The following is a 20,096-nucleotide window of genomic DNA, read 5'->3' on the forward strand; positions in this document are numbered from 1 at the left end:
AAGTTAAAAAAAGAAAAATCCATGAATCCACATGGTAGGATTTGTAAAGAATTTATTGTAAATCAGGGTGGAAAATAAGTATTTGGTCACCAAACAAGAAATCTCGGCCACAGACTGCAACGTACTTCTGTAAGCATAAGCTTTGTGGCATAGGTCCCATACGTTTACTATGGGGAACTTGTACAACAGGTGTGCACTACAATACTGTATTTTGCCCAATTACTCATGCAGTCTCCGAGACAGCTGAGAGTACTTATAACTTTCTATGCTAACAAAGGTTAACAAATGTTATTTAGGGATTGAAAGTAAAACCAACTTTTTTCATTTGCCGTGTTCTTTTACATGTTTATAAATGCTGTTCATGAAAAATAGCTGCTGAACACTTGCAAGGAGAACTCGGCTGCTAATATGAAATGCCACATGACTTTTAAGCCTTCACACCTTGTTTGTGGTCAGCAGAGAAATAAAATTGTGAACTGGTATAATGAGCAGGTGTCTAACTGAAATGTAGTACTCACGGTCTACTCCCGTGAGTACTAGCATAAGTGTAAGCGTGTACCATGCTGTAAATAAAGTACAAATGAATGGAGTTGACTTTCCACATTTGTCTGTTTGTACCGTGCTGCACCTTGCTGTAAATGGTACATGCTGTAACATTTCACCAGCTGAGTCCTGGTGATGCCTCCATGCCATGATTTGCATGCAACAGAAAAAACAAAAATCTAAAGGGTGGAGTGGGGTAATACTGAGTGGAACCTTTGCAGTCGATGTGAAAGATGAACAGGAAACAAGCCTAAATACCACCAAACTACTTCCTAAAAATAAGGTTTAAAGGTGATTTTTAAAGGTGATAAAAAGCTTCTGTCCTCCTGTGTCTTATCTAAATCTAAAAATAATATGTTTCTATCATGTTTAGTGATATGAATCTCAATATGCAAAGAGGGAAGTAATTAAGTAAATCCAATTACATTTATAATGTGTGCATTTAAAGAAGTAGTAGATAATTGAAATGTGTGTGTAAAATACAGGATGTCCAAAAGTGCATTTTATGTCAGAGAAACGTTTTTTAAACTTCATTTTGTCAGCCAAATATCACAAAACAATATGAAACTGAAAGACATACAGACCATATGTAACTTAGTTGTTGGAAGTAAGTAAAGAAAATGCATCACTGTTTCAGTGATGCACAGTCTAAAAATGTGGAAATTATAATTATTATTAAGAGTTTTGTTTTCCAAGGTTAATGTCATGAATGTGTGCAGGCAGGCAGGAAGAGAGGACCTAAAATGCAGGACTCACGGAGGCAGAAGTAACTCAAAATTCTCAGCTTTATTGCTGGAAGAAACTGAACAAAACAAAAAACAACTAACTAAACTGGGAACACAGAACAAACTAAACAGGCAGGCTGGCAAACAGAACACACAGTGAAAGTGAGGGTATGATGCAACAACAAGCAGGGGACGATGCAGACACTAAATAATACAAGAGGTGAACCGAGCTAAGAGGAAACAGCTGGAAGACACGGCTGGCGCTGATTACACTGACGAGACAGGGAGAGCACATAGCTGAATGCACTAACATAAGGCACAGACCTACAAAGTAAAACAGGAAGTACACGACAGACACAGAGATCCAGACGTGACACAGAACTAAACAGACACAGACTCATGAGCAGACATAATGACATCATAGACAGACAGAGGGAACACAGAGAAGAGAGACCAGGACAGGCACAGAACAGAAACCTAACAGATGTCAAATCTTAATGGAGAACACAATCAGAATAAACAAGATCATATTAAAGAAACACAAAACCCTGAGTCACCAGACTCAGGACCACGACAGTTAAAAAGAATATATATAGAGAGATATCAAGAGCCTCACCATACATCCCCTATTGAGGCCCCGCACACATGGAGCCATACCGAAGTATCCTGGTATGAAGTTTGAGCTGTCTCTGAAGTCATGGACTACTTTGATGTACTGAGACTGTACCTGGTTCCACTAAAGTAAAACCCACAGGGGACTTTTTTTAGACTGCTTATACTGAAAAAAGGACATTCCTGCAAAGCATGATGGGACAGAAACATTTGTGTTTAACAAGAAAAGTGAAGAAGTCAGGATGTGTGAATGATTTCAGTGAGCATAAAATAATTTTAGAGCATGTTGTATCTCAACAGGTTGTACTTACTTCAATTCAATTCAATTATATTTATATAGCGCCAAATCACAACAAAAGTCGCCTCAAGGCGCTTTATATTGTGGCCTGCAGAGCTCCTTCAGTGACAGACTGCTGCATCCTAGATGCATGAAGGAGCATTTCTGCAGGTCCTACCTCCCTGCAGCTGTCAGACTGTACAATCAAAACTGCCCTCAACAAACATAGATGTTGACATCAGCACTGTAACTTGCACTAACCAACCAAACAACTTTTATAACTTGCACATTATTTTTCTCAGTTTATAACTAACTTATTGGAAGTTGCATGTCTACTTTTTAATGCAGGTACAAGAGACAATCTGCACTTTTCTAATTACTCTGAATATTCTTAACTATTTAAACATCTTTCAGTATCCTGCTCTGTTTGCACACTCCAACCTGGGTTTGCCACTTATCTGTCCTCTAATTTTAATAACTCTACAGTACTCTGCTTTGGTAACTAATGTCCATGATGTAAAAATTTAAAAATTATGTTTCTGTTCTGTTTGTATATGTGTTTTGTTTTTTTGTCTGTTTTTTGTTGGGTTTTTTTTGCTGCTGTTACAACCAAATTTCCCCTTGTGGGACAATTAAAGGATTATTCTATTCTATTCTTGTACTCTTTAGTCATTACAGTGGAGATACGCCTCGAGGGATCTGTCTATTAACTAATTTTGCCTTAAGAGCTTTTGCTCACATTAAACAGACTTAAGATATATTCTTATTCACCAGAATTTCTATAATTAAATTACGCAGAAAACTGTTGCTTAACAAAATATCGAGTAAGCCAATAAAGCAAGGTATAAACCCACTCTACTAGCTTCCCTTTCTTCTTATAGGGATGGTAAAATAAAACAAAGGATATGCCTCAACCCACAGGAAGGCCCCGGGGCACACCCAGAACACGCTGGAGAGATTATATCTCTCAGCTGGCCTGAGAACGCCTTGGAGTTCCCCCGGATAAGTTGGAGGAGGTGGCTGGGGAGAGGGAGGTCTGGGCCTCTCTGCTTAGGCTGCTGCCCCCGCGACCCGGCCTCAGATAAAGCGGATGAAGATGGATGGATGGATATGCCTCAACCCACAGGAAGAAAACAGGGAACAGATGCCAAACCTTGAGTTCAAAAATGTAAGTGAAATTGTGTCTTTTTGTGGCTTCTCCAGGATGTTACAGTGTCTGCTAGTGTGCTGTTCTTGATAATGAGTAGAGGTATTAAGACGTGGCACTTTATATTGGAAGGTAGACCCGACAATAATACATACAGAAAAAAAAAACACAATCATATGACCCCTATGAGCAAGCACTTTGGCGACAGTGGGAAGGAAAAACTCCCTTTTAACAGGAAGAAACCTCCGGCAGAACCAGGCTCAGGGAGGGGCGGGGCCATCTGCTGCGACCGGTTGGGTGAGAGAAGGAAAACAGGAATAAAGACATGCTGTGGAAGAGAGACAGAGATTAATAACAGATATGATTCAATGCAGAGAGGTCTATTAACACATAGTGAGTGAAAATGTTCATTGATGAAGAAACACAAGGCATCATGGGAGTTCCCCTGCAGCCTACACCTATTGCAACATAACTAAGGGAGGATTCAGGGTCACATGATCCATCTCTAACTATAACTAAGATGATCAGGTCACATCCACTGGGGCCTGAACAAGGAACTTCTATGGTGTCTGCCACATGTTAGCAGAGGATCCTTTAGATTGTGTATATTGGAGGTTGATGCTTCAGTGGATTAAGTATTTTCCACAGTGGTTTTCTCCAGAGCTTGGAGGGTGGGTGAACACCTTGGGCTCTTTGTGTTTTATCAACCTGTTTTGCGCTCTAGTAAGGCAGAAACCTCTTGTATGCTTGGCTGTTTCCCTATTAGCAATGCCTTGTGCATAGTCTGCAGTGTTAACATAATTGGTAGGTGTCAAAGTACCATCCACATGAATCCCGTTATATAAGGTTATGATGTTATTCCAGGTATAACTAACTCACTGAACTTGTCTGTGCTTTCAGTGTTGTAGATTAATGGGGTGTAGTGGAATAAAAAAAGAAGCAAAAGATAGTGTGAACAAGATATAGTTGAGGTTTAGCAGCTGGGAAAGAGAAAGTAAAACTTGATTCAACAGATTGACATTTTAATGAAAGCACTGTGGGTCATTTGGTCTGTACAAAAAGGGTAGATGGCAAAAAAAAAAAAAATCCTACTTGCACCAACTGCTTAGATCATGATTTTTTTTTTCAGATGTACCCTTACAGATGAAGGTGTCGTGTCAGCATGTGATTGTTTTATATCCTGTTTCTCAGACGTAAGACATGAAAATGGCTGGTCTCACGGTGGGTTTTGTTCTGTGGGTTTCAGCAAAGACAGAAGCAGCTTCTCATAAGGCATCTGCACATGACATGCCTAAATATAAAGGACTGTTCAATAGCTAAAGAAAATATATTAATATATATTATAAGAATTAATGTATTAAGTCACTGCAAATCAGTGATTTTGATTGATCTGTCATTTATATAGTTGTGTAGTGTACAACAAAACATTCCAAAACATGGCATAAAATATGGTAATTTAATCAACTTTCTATATCTATGTAAGAGATTTTGGATTATTCTGCTTTGTATTCTGTTTTAAATGCAGCACAGAAGGAAGTAGTCTGTATTTAATAATATTTATTTTGTTCTGCTTTTATTTTAGCAAGCTTCAAGAAATATTGGCACATTTGATGTAGGAATGGAATTAGTGCTTGCTCTTTATCTGCAGCTTTCACAGCTCACAGCTCTTACTTTAACATCTGGATTAGGTTTAGGCCTTGTTTAGCATCATTTTCTCAGCATTTGTCTTTCTTTGGATCATTAAGCTCAAGCAGTCACGTGCAGATTGCTAACAGTGCAATTAGCTCAAGAGGCACAAGGGCACAACCTCATTCATACTGTCTTAAAGATTTAACCTTAAGTGACCCTTTCCTCAGAAATTGAAAAATCATCATTTTCTTAAAGCAGTTAATGTGAATGTCTGGCAATAATTAGGGATGCATTATACTTTCCAGCTCTCTACATATTTGCTGTGGATGCTGCATATATTAACGTTAAACACAATCAGTGTTTGTCACTGTTGGAAGTTCTCACATCGTTCGGTGTACAAGACAAGAAGATTGCCATCAAGACTGTTCATGTATTTGACAATATTAATAGCAAACAGGTCATTTAAAAATCAGTGAAACAATGTTGTAACAAGCTGAAACTCAGTTTTTGATATGACCACCTTTATTCTTCAAAACAGCCTTTGTCTTCTACGCAAGCTATTTTGTAATTTCTTTAATTTCTAATTTCTTTTCTTTTTCTTTCTTTCTTTATTCAGGAATAGTTCTGCAGTTTCTTTTGTTCTTTTCCATGATTCAGTAATGTTGACACTGGGACTCTGGGGAGGCCAATAGAAAAAAAAAAGAAAAAAAAAAAAGAAAAGTTATTATTAGTGACTTTTGCCTAGTTGTTTTTCCATTAAATCACTCTCCTGCTGATCATAACAGTTCATCTGCATTATGTACTCACTTGATGATTTAATAATGAGATGTGACACTTCTAATCTTTGTTCCCTGTGCAATACCTGCAAAGTGTGACTGCTAATATTTCTCCTGATTGAGCTTTTAGAGGGCCAGGACTGATTCAGAGGTAAAGAACCCATTTTTATTTTCACCCATACCGTGTGTGTTCGAGAGCTAACACAGCTCAGAAAGCACTGTTGTCACTGTTAGTAGGTTCGGAAAGTAAGATCATCTGGTTTGTATTTGGTACATGTACGATGTAAGAACATAAAAGTGCTTACACCACCACACTGTGGAGGCTAACTTTTGTTTGAGATTTAAAAAAAACATGTCCTCCATCAGCTAAAATACATTTTGGTGTTGGTGCATGATTTAGGAATGGAGCGGAGTTCAGGGCATAAATTTCAATAAGCACACTGCCCGAATGAAACAACTATGGATTGCAACAGGTTTTGGCTATGTTCCAAAACGACAGTTTTGGATGATGGCCAGGTTTTCTTTATTACTAATTTTTGGGGTTGATTTGTTGTTCCACTGGATGCTTTCTTTGCACATTCACCCAATGTATATACTGTATATATATAATGTTCTTCTTCTAGCCCCCCCCCCCATTTTTGCACATGTCGAGGAGCGTGTCAGGTTACATTTCACTGTGTGTTATACTTGTTTAACTATGCATGTGACAAATAAAGAGCCTTGAACCTTGAACCTTATAAGCTTTATAGCAAAGTTTAGGTGAAACACGCCCGCTATTTAGTCTTGTTTATAAGTATAGTAAGTAGATAATGTGTCCTGCATTAACCAAATTCCTTTTTCGTATGGTAATAAAGTTTAGTCCTCTGTTTTATGCATCCTCTACTTTTTATTGCAACCTGATGCCCTTTTTTGTGGAGCATTTTCTAGTTTTTTTTTTAGTTTATTTGGGTGATATATTTTTAATAATCTTTATTTTGTAAGTTTGCCTTCAAATCTCACCATAAAAGAAAATTTGAAAATTCCACTGGAAATTACAAAATGGCCCAACAATAAAAATATATAAAAATATACTTGTCACACCTTCATCTGGAAACAGCACATGTGATACAGTGAATGACAAGCATATGGTTACCACATAAAATCCTGGATTAAACAATCAAAGAAATATAGGTTTGCTTTACTTTCACTTCATTTGTGGCACAGTTATTTTGACTTTAAATAACTGTTGACCTGATGGATGATTGTTGACTCGATGACTTGATCTAACCAGTTTGTCAAGCCCAACTGATTCGTTTCTGGATGCAGTTAAATAGGTAAACGTTTCCAGATGAATGAAAGCACATAAGATGCTTGTTCACCTCAAGTGACTCCAACTGTGCATGTAATGTTTATGCTCCTAACGGGTAAGAATTTATTATACTTACTTGATACATAGAGTCATGAATCATCTGACTCAAATTCAGGACTTAAAGATGCAAGTTTAGTTTAGTGAGTTTATTTACAGTGTAAGTGTGAGATGTGCTATTTACAAAATCTTTCTGAGGTTGTCAGTTAAAAAGTCCATTATTTAGAAATTCAACAGAAGGGAGGTCCCATGAATCAGAGTCCTCTGCTTCTCCTGAACAGAATCTCTCATCTCCACCAAGTGACGCACACTCCGCAGTTAGAGCACAAGTGCTTGACTGAACCAGGTGCATCCAGGATAGGGCTGATATCCCAGCAGGATCCTGCCCCTGTAAGGTATGTAGACACACCCACACACAGCAGCAAGCACACTGATGAAAAGGAAGAGCGAGAGAAAACAAAGTGGCGAGAGGAAAATTGTCGCGACACACTTGAGGACTGTGACAGATAAACAGATAGGTGACATTTGTTTAAATCAAATTCAGATATTAAGGCTAATATGCATTGTTTCAGGGGAAAGCAGGGGATTATGTGGGGGAATGATTTGTTTTATTTGAAAGAGAACTCAGTACTTTCCAAGACTGAAGCTTTCATTGTGTTTTTCTCTTCCTCTTCTGTCTTTTCAAATAGCGTAAGAACATAGCAGCAATAACTAAGATGGATAAAGTCCAATGGAACTTAAGTGAGTACTAAATTAACCCTTACATTTTTTTTTCTTACTTTATTGTTTCATTCCATTTGAATTCATTGCGATCGCTTACCTGACTGAGGCTGTGGCTGCTCAACAGCAGGAAACCTGTTTTGTTAGGCAGTTGTGAAAGTACAATACTCAATCTGCTGAAAGTGCACATTCCCTTTCTTCAGTTCCTCAAACACATTCCTGTCTGCGGTAATGATTGAAAATTATTCTACTTCTGCTTTTTTCTGGGTTTCATTCACATTAATCACTCCATTCTTACTTCAGCAGAAGTCATTTTCTGGACTTTCCATAAAACACATGTGACACTGTGACAGGAGGAACCTTACCCATTCTTTTGGGGTAAAAAATGGTTATTCTAGCCTACTGACATAATGAGACAATGTCTGTGATGCAATCAAATAGTTACTCAACTAGACTTTGATTTGATAGTATTTAGCAATTTTGTCTGATCTGTTACTTAAAAAAAATGCTTTCCTCTTGTTTTAAAAGAAGGAAAGAAATATTTGACCTTTCACTGTGTTTCCAGGTGCTGTCACTGTGTTGCTGTTCACTGTGTTCCACAGTCTAACAGCAGCTGCCAGGCTGAAGGAACATCTGGCTGATTGTCTGGAGGACAAAGACTATAATGAACTGCTGCTGACAGCAAAGACTGGTCTTCCACACATAAATACATCTCATCATGTTGTTATTGTTGGAGCTGGAATGGCTGGGTTGACAGCTGCCAAGTTACTGCAAGATGCAGGACACAAGGTACATGGTACATGGGGCGACCGTGGCTCAGGGGGTTGGGAAGCCAGAACCGGAAGGTTGCCGTTCGATCCCCGGGCTCTCTGTCCTGGTCGTTGTGTCCTTGGGCAAGACACTTTACCCTACCGCCTACTGGCGTTGGCCAGAGGGGCCGATGGCGCGATATGGCAGCCTCGCTTCTGTCAGTCTGCCCCAGGGCAGCTGTGGCTACAACTGTAGCTTGCCTCCACCAGTGTGTGAATGTGAGAGTGAATGAATAGTGGAATTGTAAAGTGCTTTGGGTGCCTTGAAAAGCGCTATATAAATCCAATCCATTATTATTATTATTATTACATGTATCACACATATATCCTGATAATAAGAATAATATAATGTAATGACAATCTAAATGCAATGTTAGCTGTCAAATCAAAGAGATTTCTGAAGATTTACAACCTGTAAGAAAACCAAAAAAAAAGTGCAAATCGTTTTTCTAATACCGTAAACTTATGACATTTTAGAAACACAATCACCTTTATGGGGATTTTGGTATCATGAATTGGTATCATGATTCTTTACTTCCCCCTTTTCTTTTTCCTGTACTATTTCCATGAGATTCACAGCAAAGTTTCTGATCAAAAACAATGTCCACAATAACCATCCATGGCTCACCACCGCCAGCGTCAAAGCCTTCCTATAACATTGGGCACTTCAATTCTCCATCGTTTTTCTAATTTTTTGGATAAAGTAATAGTTCATTAGTTGCTAGTGTTCCACTCAGGAGGAGCAAAAGCAGCCCTTGTTTTTAAGTTTTGCATAAAACATGGTAGTTGTAGTAAAACCTAAAAAATAAGGTAGATCAATAAATAATAAATGGTAAGTAATAAAACAAACATTAGCAAGTGTAGTTAGAATAGTGGCTACAAAGACGACTGTATTATCAGTATGATTAATCTAATAGAAGCAATGGCACATAACAAGTAGCAAAAACATTAACAATAGTTCCCAAAAGGTTGATTCTGTTCATCTGGACGTAGCGTTTTCAGTGGGAAAAACATTTCATCACTCATCCAAGTGACTTCTTCAGTCTCAGCTGACTGCAGGTTTGCCCAATCTTATAAACAGAATCAACCTTTTGGGATTTACATACATGTGTGAGCATGCATCAAGACATTAACAATAGCTGTACCAGCAGAAGCAGTAACAATATTGTTATTAATATTTCCTAAATACCATTAATACTGATATTTCCTAAACACTACAACACAAGTGTTTGGCTCTACATATTTGTTTTTATCATTCATTTGGGCTGCCTGTTATTTTCCAAAAGGTTTGTAACTCCTTCCTAAAACTAACCAGGAACTTTCATCTGTTATGCAAATGTGTCAACATTCACATAACATATGCATAACAATCATAACAGTCCATCTTAAAATCCATCTGTTATTATGGATAAACAATTGCATAACAGTCATTATTCTAGTGGCACCATGGTGTTTCTAATTCTAATTCATGTGGTTGTCAAGGTAACTATTGTAGAAGCAAGTGGCCGCATTGGTGGACGGGTTGAAACCTACAGAAATGAAAAAGATGGGTGGTATGCTGAACTGGGGGCCATGAGGATCCCAAGTTTTCACCGGTAAGGTTTAACTATACAGATTAAATCCACTGAAGACTTGCATTAAATCAAAAGGAAAACCTCGCAAACATGTGTTTTCCTTATCTTTAACATCTGGGATCATATATATCTAACTCTGCTACCACTGACCTTATCTTCCTACAGAATTGTGCAATGGTTTGCTGATGACCTAGGGGTCAAATTGAATGAATTCATCATGGATAACCCTAACACCTTTTACCATGTTAATGGAAAGCGGAAAAGAACATTTGCAGCACAAGCAAATCCCGATGTTCTTGGGTACAATGTGTGGCCAAGTGAGAAAGGGAAGTCAGCAGATGAACTCCTTCAGCAAGCTTTACAGAAGGTGAGAAAAAAGGAAGAGAGTCAAACGTCTCTGGCATAAAAGAGTTGGATTGAGAAACATACAGTAGCTAATTCCTCCAGTTATTCAATTTGCAACTTTTGCAAAAATGGAACCCTTTTTCATCATTATTGACCACATAACACGTCACTGACCACTAGCACAAAAAAGGGAATCTCAGAGTGGTTAGTGATGCATGAACATGTATGTTTCCTTGAATTTTAAACTGTTCAAATCATTAAAGCAGTTAAACTAAATTAAGCACACTCAAATGCATTTAAACATTTTCTACTCAACACTATGTAACATGACAAATGTTTTGACTGAAGATATTCTGAAAAGTCAAAGCAAGAAATTAAAATTGATTTCACCAACTGTACCTGCTCCTTCAGTCATGAAAGTATGTTGTAGACTAATATGGACATTTCTGACTGCTCATTGCAAAAAGAATCAATGCAATAAGTAAGGTTCTGGACTTTTTCCATATAAGCAACTGTTCTTTCTCCTTTTTTGGTAGGTAAAGGATGAGGTGGAGGCTCATGGCTGCTGGGCTGCACTGAAAAAATATGACCATTATTCCGTGAAGGTATAAATCATAATGAGATAATGAATGGTAAAATGAGAACAGTCCTGGTTGACTAAGTGAATCATGAGGCTACATTCTAAAGAATCAGAGTACTTGCATTGGCATTTCTAAATGTTAAACATTTAAATGATTACCACATTTTATTACAAATAAGGGTATATGGATAACATAAACTAGTAAAAACACATTAGTAAATATTTATTTTAATAAAAGATTACTTACGTCATTTTACTTTTTAACCATGAACCACAAAACTGAAAGAGGTGGTTGTAATTGTTACAGCACAAATGTGTGTCAGTGCAAGTAAAACTAGCAAAAACATTTAATCAGATGATATTAATGTACATCCTGAGTTCACAAAATGTAATTGTTTGTTGCAAATAGGAGTACCTGAAAGAAGAAGGAGATCTGAGCCCCGAAGCATTGAGAATGATTGGAGAGCTGCTCAACGAACAGAGTCTTATGTACACTGCACTTAGTGAGATGATCTATGACCAAACTGACATCAGTGACAGCACCAAGTAGGGCCTGACAACTCCTCAAACCTTCTTCATGTTTACATTTATGTGTAAAAACATAATTAAAATGTCTTTATTATCACCCAAGTAGAGCTTAAACAAAATTAAGAGTGCTTCTCTACCATTTGGTCACAAAAAGAGACAGTCGCACACATGATTAATCCAAGCAAAAACGAATGTAATAATATATAATAGCTTAAATGTGCTTTTTAATCATTTGAGCCATTTAACATAGCAGCAAAGGCTTCAAATATAAAATATATGTTATGTGTTTGCAAACAGCAACTGCAATTTTTCACGTCTTTATGTAGAATATAAAAAAGTATCTATGAGTTTTCAGTGCATGCAAGCATATCAATAAACAATGGTAACATCCAGAAAACACGGAGCAGTTAAACAGTCATTTGGCACGACTTGTTTTTCATATATCCTGCTTTTTTTACGTAAGCGCTTCACTATGTTTATCATGAGGGCCTTACCTTTGCCGCAAGGTATGGAGCACTTATCATCACGAAGCACGACACCATAGCATTGTGATGACTGAACTTGTTCGAACATGCAGCAGAAGAGATGCAAACATTTAATGTGATCCAACAGCCACACACACGCAATAAAGTTTGCTTCTGCCTGCTCTGAGCAGTTCATTAGAACCTAAAAATGGAATTGTAGAAACTGTACATGTAAATAATTTCCTACAGATATTAACTGCAATAATTATAATAAAATGTTATTTTTATGTCTCTTTTTTTATAGGTACTTTGAAGTTGTTGGTGGGTCTGATCTTCTCCCCAAAGCTTTTCTTACTGTCCTTGATATCCCTATTGTCCTGAACTCTAGAGTCAAGCGTATCAGTCACTCACACAAAGGAGTCATTGTATCATACCAAACCGGACAACAGTCCTCTCTTACTGATCTTCAGGCTGATGTTGTCCTAGTAACAACCACAACAAAAGCAGCTCTATTTATGGATTTCATCCCACCTCTGTCCCCCAAAAAGATGGAGGCACTGAGGGCTGTCCATTATGACAGCTCCACTAAGATCCTCCTCACCTTTAACAAGAAGTTCTGGGAGAACGATGGTATCCAAGGAGGAAAGAGCATCACAGACGGGCCTACTCGTTTTATCTACTATCCCGGCCATAGTTTCCAAAAAAATAAAACCATCTGTGTCCTCCTGGCTTCCTACACCTGGGGTGATGATTCACTACTCTTCCTAGGTGCAAGTGATGAAGCCCTCAAAGAGCTGGCTCTGAGCGATTTGGCAAAGATTCACGGTGAGCAGGTCTGGGATTTCTGCACTGGGGTGGTGGTGAAAAAGTGGAGCATGGATCCTTACAGCCTTGGTGCCTTCGCTCTGTTCACACCCTACCAACACTTAGAGTATGCTAAGGTGCTCTTTAAAAGTGAAGGCAGGGTCCACTTTGCTGGTGAACACACAGCCTTCCCTCATGCTTGGATTGAGACGTCCATGAAATCTGCAATAAGAGCAGCGAAAAACATTAACAGAGCTGTGCTGCTGAATTCAGAGTCAGCTAAATGTCGAAAAAGAGATGAACTCTAGGGTCTGACATATTTAGTCTTCAACAATCTTCAAAAGAAGGATCCTTAAACCACTTATCTACTTATTACAAACCAATCGTTTCCATGAATTAGCTAAGTGACAATACTAAATATTATTGTTTCAGAGTTTACAGCTTTTTATCCTTTTGTTAATTGATCTTTTTTTTGTGCTGTACTACTCAATTTTAATATAAAAGGCCTTGGTAAATTAGTGGTGATAGAGATATATTATTAAAAAACTGTATATGTATCAAAGACTTTTTGTGATGTAGCATTTTCACACAATAAAGTGGCAATGTTACACAAAGTTAATGTCTATAGCCTCATTTTTTTCTTTGTAATAATCAAACCTGCTCAAAGATATACGTCCTGCATGTGGTGCCACTGAAAACACAAGACTTCTGGAAAGACGTTTGTTTAGCAAATGACAGAATGATAAAAGATTTAAAGGAAGTTACATTTTTCTCATCATAGGACCCAAACAGTGTTTGTATATCATCTGACCGCACGAGACAGGGAAAAACTGAAACCAAAACTGAAGCCTCATTTTCAAAAGAGGCGGGGCAAGCCTGTCCTTTAGGATGGGACAGTCAGGTGAGTAGTATAAAAAGGAGTGAACTGAAGTGAACGACAAGGAGGAGACACGAGTTACATCGGATTAGCAAGTTCTTTTAAACGGTAATATAGTTTTATTTCTGCTTGGTAAAAATAATACTTGTATTATTTTCGTGTAGGTTTATCATATTTTTATGCTTTTTAAAAATGATTACAAATGACTTTCTACACTTTTTTATTACAAAGTAAAACAAAATGTTGATAGTAAAACAAAATGCATCAGTTTGTATAGATAGATAAAAAAAACAAAAAAAACAATAAAGCAGTTAGAAAAGTGAAAGTATTTGAGGAATTTTTCCAAGGGTTAGAGTTATCTGCTGCACTCCCGTCTGTTCTTTCAGGATTTGAGCATGTATGTGGGTTTATGTTGATGGATATCATATAGGATATGAATAGTTGTGTTCTCCTGTTCTTAGAAAGAAAAGAGAACACAACATTTTTTTGTAAATAGTGTTAATGAATTTTCTCTGATAATAGAATAAAAACAGCAGTATTAAGTGAAAGTAAAACTACAGCTGCTGTGGTAAAATTTTGGGATATAAATGCTTCCTCTTTTTGAAATTCACAAATATGAAGATGAAAGGTACTGTATCGAGATCCCAGTTTCTATTTCTCATTCTAATTCTGTTTTTTGTTTTGTTCTGTACTTGCTGCCAAAGGCATAAGGAAAACCATTGAGCAAAGTGAGATGAAGCCACAATTTGCCAAGTGGAAATTTTGTGAGTAATTCTGGTGCAATCTTTAATTTTGGTCTTGAAACTGTAAAAACTCCTGTAATGTTTGTTTGTTTTTGTTTTTTTAAATGTGTAATGATTCCGAGCTCCAGAGCACTTCTTGCATAGTTTGCTGTTCTTTGTTGAGTTTGTGATCATCATTAAAATGTGCACCACGTGGTGTCCTGAAACACTTGGTGTTGACATTCTATAATCCCAGGAAGTCAATATGAGTATCAAAATGGTAAATGGAGGGGTTCTTATATAGTGCTTTTTTACTCTACCTGAGTACTTAAAGCTTTTTACTGGATTTACCTCATTCACCTAGTCACACCGATTCATACAAGAATATTGTTCTTTGCAATTTGAGAATTGGGAAATAGAAGTACTTTAAGTTTTTAGTTTTAATAAGTTTTTTGCACATTCATCATACATCGTGGCTCAACGTTATTAGTAACTGAAATTGTAACTCCACAAACTTAAATTTAGTTATATGGATTATGTAATATGTAATGTAATATAATATGTATAATATGTATGTTATATGTTATTCATAACATAAATGTTTTAAAATCTCTTTTTATCTTCAGTCCATTCAGTTGCCATCAGTGTGCTGCTGTTGGCTTTGTATCCCACTGCTGCTGTTGCCAGCATGAATGAAGAGCTGGCTAAATGTCTGGAGGATGACGATAATTATCGGCTCATGGACACAGTGAAGACTGGCCTTCCTCAGATCAAGAAGTCTCATCATGTTATTATTGTTGGGGCTGGGATCGCTGGGCTGACGGCTGCCAAGCTATTGGAAGGTGCAGGACACAAGGTACATGCAAGATTTGAATATGTGTATGCTATTTATGTTGTTTGTTTTCCATCCAGTGAATGCAAACACTGCCATCTGCAGGTTAAAAAAAATGTTGCAAGTAAGTAAGTAGAATACATCTGTTCCAATGATATCATTTTATATTTAAAAGTGTTTAAAATATAAAATCTTCCCTTACTTTTAAAAGGACAAAACATTTAACACATTTTTTTATTCATGCCTAATTATTGTATCCAGTCAGTGCAATTTTCTTTTATATGAAAATCATCTCCAACCCCAAAACATAGATGATTTCTAAAATCCCAAGAATGGTCCACTTCACACTATGAGATTCTGGATCCAGAAGGATAAGGAGTTAGTTTGTGATATTTTCTTGAGACAATGAATTCGTATATATCTCCTATTTCAAATATTTTCAATTTTGTCCGGTCTTGCAGTGGTCCGAAAGGCTCTGGTAAAAAGTTATTGTAAATATTCTCTTTAAATATATTTTTTAAGAGCCTGCTAACAATCATACAAACTTTATCAATCACATAAGTTGTGTTTTGGGCCCTAGTAGAAGTAATTTCATGTCTGAATTTGATACAAACGTCTTTGGACTTCATGTTTCTGTAAAAAACAAAAGGTGCACAGTAGTGAAATGGCATGGATGAGGCATTTTTAAGATTCTTCTGAGATCAGAATGTGATTTGAGAGTGACTGCAGACAAGAACAAACACAATTACCTATCAACCTTTCTCATATTTTTTTAGCTTTCATTTAAACTCATTATAAATAAAGTCCTAATGGCTTATGTACAACACTCCTGGATCATTACAAGTGTATAATTCTCTGGATTTATAACAATATGGTTTGTTTCTAGATGTTCCAAGATAGAACAGCAAAAGTATATATTTTCCACAATATTTTTGTTTATTGCTTTTTCTCTTGAACTGTTTGATTAAGGTAACCATCATAGAAGCTAGTCCTCGTGTGGGAGGAAGGGTGGAGACCTACAGGGATGAAGAAAATGGCTGGTATGCTGATTTGGGTGCAATGAGGATACCGAGTAACCACCAGTGAGTAAAAGAATGTCAAACATTGTCAAGTTTTGCTCTCAAAGGACCAGTTTTTGTACTGCATTATAAACATTAACAAGCGAATGACCTCATGCTTTAACAGGATAATCCGCTGGTACATCAAAGAAATGGGGCTCAAGCTGAATCCATTCATCATGTATGACTCCAACACTTTTTACTTGGTTAATGAACAGAACAGGACGAGGACATACGCAGTGACAGCAAACCCCGACATCCTGAATTATAAACTGCCAGAGAGAGAGAGGGGGAAATCAGCTGATGAACTGTTGTGGCAGGCTTTGCAGAAGGTAGGTAAAGATGTAGGAGGAATTCATGGCACTTTTTATACAGAGTGATACCATAGCAGAGCTGTCTATTAAAAATACAACAGATTCAGCAGTTGTCCTATAAAATATTAATTTAATGCATTTATGCACTCCATGGACTCTAAGCCTTAAATGCAAGTGTTGAGTTATTTATGCAGACACATACTCCACATGGTTATCCCACTGTTACTGAAAATTAAAGTTAACAATTTCTTGTCACTTCACACTCAAATAAAGGCAAAAAAGCTCAAAAGATTTTTTTAAGTTACTTAAAGTTTAAAATGCACAAGAAGCCAAAGAAAATGTATCATATTGACACTTTTCAAGGACCAGTTAAATGCAAATCTTAGCATGTGAGCTGTTGAGTTTTTTAAGATTCAAATGGGCAATGCTTTGTCTTCATGTTTGTAGGTATTAAATATTTAATAAAATTATAGGTGTTGTAGGCTCCTAATGGTGTACCAGTGTTTTACCAAGACTCAACTGGAACAGACTCCATTCCTGTAACGACTCTATTGGATGACGTGTTATTAATATGGACTCAATGCAATGCAGACATCTGTTGTCAACAAAATTGCAATACTAAATGAGCTGTGCTCTGACTTTGCATAAAGGACCACTGGAAATAACTTGTGTATGTATCTTTTCTTTCAAGGTGAGAGACGAAATTAAAGCCCATGGATGCAAAGCTGCATTTAAGAAATATGACCATTATTCAGTAAAGGTAAAGTGCAGAATCATATTCTGAAATAGTGCCTGTTATGATATTAGGTCTTCATTGGACAATGTAAAAAAAATTAATTTACTAAAAGACCATTTACAACCTTCTTTTTTTATAGGAGTACCTGAAAGAGGAAGGTGGTTTAAGTCCAGAGGCAGTGGTTATGATTGCAGAGTTACTGAATGAACAGAGCATGATGCATCTGGCTCTGACTGAGATGCTCTACGTCGAGAATGATGTCAGCGATAGCACAACGTAAGATTATTAGACTTAACAAGGAAGTGATGGTAGTCGTGAACAATGCAAAGAAAGAATAATCAAATCTTATTTTTGTTCTTGTTTTGTTCACAATCCTCACCCAGTACAATGTTGTAGTTGGATTTCCTTGATTGGATTTACTTATAAGCAAATTCTTAGGGAATCTCTCACAATTCCTGTTGAAAATTATACTCATATCAGCTACTCGCTTAGATTAATGTTGTAACATTTAATCACAAAGGAAGCAACCAGTTTGCTGTATATGTAACATTTGAGACTAAAAACAAACAAGCTGGAAACAAATATGAGGTTATAACCATGTATCTGCCATACACCCACCACAAAATACTACAACTGTAAAATTGAACATGAATAGGGTAACATCAAAGTAAGTAAATAACGAAGAAATGTGATGGTAAATATAATTTACTTACACGTCTAGGTAGCGAAATGTTCCCCTATTCCTAAATGCTGACATGACTTTGCACTGATTCTGTACAAAAGCTCAGGCTGACATTCGTGTTTTTGTGTCTGTTTGTTTTTTAAGGTATGATGAAATAACTGGTGGGACAGATCTCCTCCCCAAAGCTTTTCTCTCTTTCATTGATGCCCCCATCCTCTTCAACTCCAAAGTCAAATTCATCAGCCAGTCAAAAGAGGGTGTAATTGTGTCATATAGAAGAAAGGGCGAGTCAGCTTTGACAGACATTACTGGTGACGCCGTCTTAGTAACAACCACAGCCAAAGCTGCCCTCTTCCTGGATTTCAACCCACCCCTCTCCATCCAGAAAATGGAGGCATTGCGGGCTGTCCACTATGAATGCTCCACTAAAATCATCCTCACCTTCAAGAGGAAGTTCTGGGTGGACGATGGCATCCATGGAGGAAAGAGTATCACAGACCGGCCCTCTCGTTACATCTACTACCCCAGCCACACTTTCCCAAGAAATCAAACAATTGGTGTCCTCTTGGCTTCCTACACCTGGGCTGATGACGCCCAGTTTTTACAAGGTGCGACCGATGAAGACCTTAAAGAGCTAGCATTGAGAGATTTAGCAAAGATTCATGGTGAGCAGGTGTGGGACCTCTGCATTGGGGTGGTGGTGAAAAGGTGGGGCATTGATCCATTCAGCTTGGGTGGCTTTGCGTTCTTCGCGCCATACCAACACATAGAGTACGCAAAGGAGCTCTTCAGAAGTGAAGGCAGGGTCCACTTTGCTGGGGAGCACACAGCTTTCCCTCATGCTTGGATTGAGACATCTATGAAATCAGCTATTAGAGCAGCTAAAAACATCAACAACGCTGCACACGAGGAGTTGGCTAGAAATCAAGAGCTCTGAAATGTCAAATATGTACTCTAGGCCAAACAGTTTTACTGAAGTAATATATAACCATTTTTTGGTATTTTATTTGACAAATGTCAAAAATAAAAAGCTGTTTCTAAAAGGTTTTTATTTACAGTTCTAAATGTTGTTAAATAGTATTCACCCTGTTTCCAGAACAGTAAATACTGGGTTATGTTGCATTTTTGTTACCAGTTGTCTGAAATCACGTCAGGCATTTTTTACAATTCTTAATAAAATTATCCTATTTAAAGTTATTTTTATGATCATTTTAGTCCGTGTCTGTCCAATTCTGTCCAGAAATCTTGAGAAGGGGCTCATTGAATCCCTTCTTTTAAAGAAAAAGTCACAACTGTGCAACCTGTAGTACTAGTAGCACTACTCTCTAGTGTTTTCTTTGCAGTTACATAAGTTTATATTGACATTTCAAGGCAGAGCTAACACTATTTAATACTTTCAATTTAAATGCACAATACTTTATTTAAACCCACATGGCAATTAAGAAGTGTGTGTGTTTTTTTTTTTTAAATCATTGGAACCAAGCTGTTAAAGTGTGTGATTTATAGCAGAGGTCCCCGATCCCCGGGCCATGGACCAGTACCAGTTCGTGAGTGGTTTGGTTCAGGGTGGCGAGAGTTGAGGCTGGGGTGTGAAATGTATGGTTTTCAGGGTTTTTATCGTTTTTTAGCATTGTTTTGTTATTGTTTTTTATTGTTAACTCGGTTTTCCTGGGTCTTTTCACATGTGTTATGAATAAATCTTCTTTTTTTCAGTACCGGTACTAGTTTTATTTTGTTGTATTTATCCACGACACCTTAAATGACAGTCCGTGAAAATATTGTCGGGCATAAACCGGCAATTCTGACTTGTAACGTGCACATGTGAGGTTATCTGTTTCTTGGATCGCCATTGTGGGTGTGATACTAATATCAGTGATTTGTAGTACAACAAAGAAAAACAAAAACAAAACCTTGAAATATTTTTTAATATGTTAAACTGTTAAACTGTTATTTATAAATGTTTTTATAAATAAGAAAGAAAGTATACTTTATTGATC

At 37.2% G+C, this 20,096-nt stretch overlaps 2 protein-coding genes across 8 annotated transcripts; both read left to right on the forward strand.

Moving 5' to 3' along the window:
• The first annotated feature begins 3,086 nt into the window (after positions 1 to 3,086).
• LOC102311480 (L-amino-acid oxidase) lies at positions 3,087 to 13,492 on the forward strand. 7 transcript variants are annotated; one of them, XM_042215998.1, is made up of 9 exons: positions 3,087 to 3,325; positions 7,336 to 7,449; positions 7,744 to 7,795; positions 8,340 to 8,563; positions 10,066 to 10,178; positions 10,323 to 10,524; positions 11,039 to 11,107; positions 11,492 to 11,628; positions 12,379 to 13,492. In XM_042215998.1, exons 3-9 carry the CDS (start codon positions 7,771 to 7,773, stop codon positions 13,184 to 13,186), a joined length of 1,578 nt encoding a protein of 525 aa, XP_042071932.1. In that variant the 5' UTR covers positions 3,087 to 3,325; positions 7,336 to 7,449; positions 7,744 to 7,770; the 3' UTR covers positions 13,187 to 13,492. The 7 variants fall into 7 exon arrangements, with proteins under 7 accessions (XP_042071932.1, XP_005951227.1, XP_005951228.1 ...); XM_005951165.3 differs by lacking the exon at positions 3,087 to 3,325 and having other exon boundaries at positions 6,927 to 7,449; XM_005951166.3 differs by lacking the exons at positions 3,087 to 3,325; positions 7,336 to 7,449 and adding an exon at positions 7,470 to 7,572 and having other exon boundaries at positions 7,740 to 7,795.
• Positions 13,493 to 13,596: 104 nt separating this feature from the next.
• Positions 13,597 to 19,117, forward strand: LOC102311163 (L-amino-acid oxidase). Its single transcript, XM_005951164.2, has 8 exons — positions 13,597 to 13,863; positions 14,460 to 14,519; positions 15,104 to 15,333; positions 16,279 to 16,391; positions 16,495 to 16,699; positions 17,373 to 17,441; positions 17,557 to 17,693; positions 18,244 to 19,117. The coding sequence occupies exons 2-8, from the start codon at positions 14,489 to 14,491 to the stop codon at positions 19,034 to 19,036; spliced, it is 1,578 nt and encodes a 525-aa protein (XP_005951226.1). The 5' UTR covers positions 13,597 to 13,863; positions 14,460 to 14,488; the 3' UTR covers positions 19,037 to 19,117.
• The last annotated feature ends 979 nt before the right edge of the window (positions 19,118 to 20,096 follow it).

The sequence above is a fragment of the Haplochromis burtoni genome, unplaced genomic scaffold (genome assembly GCF_018398535.1).
Source record: "Haplochromis burtoni strain Fernald_Lab_line unplaced genomic scaffold, NCSU_Asbu1 Contig_891, whole genome shotgun sequence".
Classification (NCBI taxonomy): domain Eukaryota; kingdom Metazoa; phylum Chordata; class Actinopteri; order Cichliformes; family Cichlidae; genus Haplochromis; species Haplochromis burtoni.

Bases quoted from the DNA above. Each gene is read 5' to 3' on its own strand.
- LOC102311480 (XM_042215998.1), top strand. From the start codon at position 7,771: ATGGATAAAGTCCAATGGAACTTAA. The intron at 10,179-10,322 runs GTAAGGTTTAAC...ATCTTCCTACAG, and splicing joins AGGATCCCAAGTTTTCACCG to AATTGTGCAATGGTTTGCTG. The intron at 11,629-12,378 runs GTAGGGCCTGAC...CTTTTTTTATAG, and splicing joins GACATCAGTGACAGCACCAA to GTACTTTGAAGTTGTTGGTG.
- LOC102311163 (XM_005951164.2), top strand. From the start codon at position 14,489: ATGAAGCCACAATTTGCCAAGTGGAAATTTT. The intron at 14,520-15,103 runs GTGAGTAATTCT...TTTTATCTTCAG, and splicing joins ATTTGCCAAGTGGAAATTTT to TCCATTCAGTTGCCATCAGT. The intron at 16,392-16,494 runs GTGAGTAAAAGA...ATGCTTTAACAG, and splicing joins AGGATACCGAGTAACCACCA to GATAATCCGCTGGTACATCA.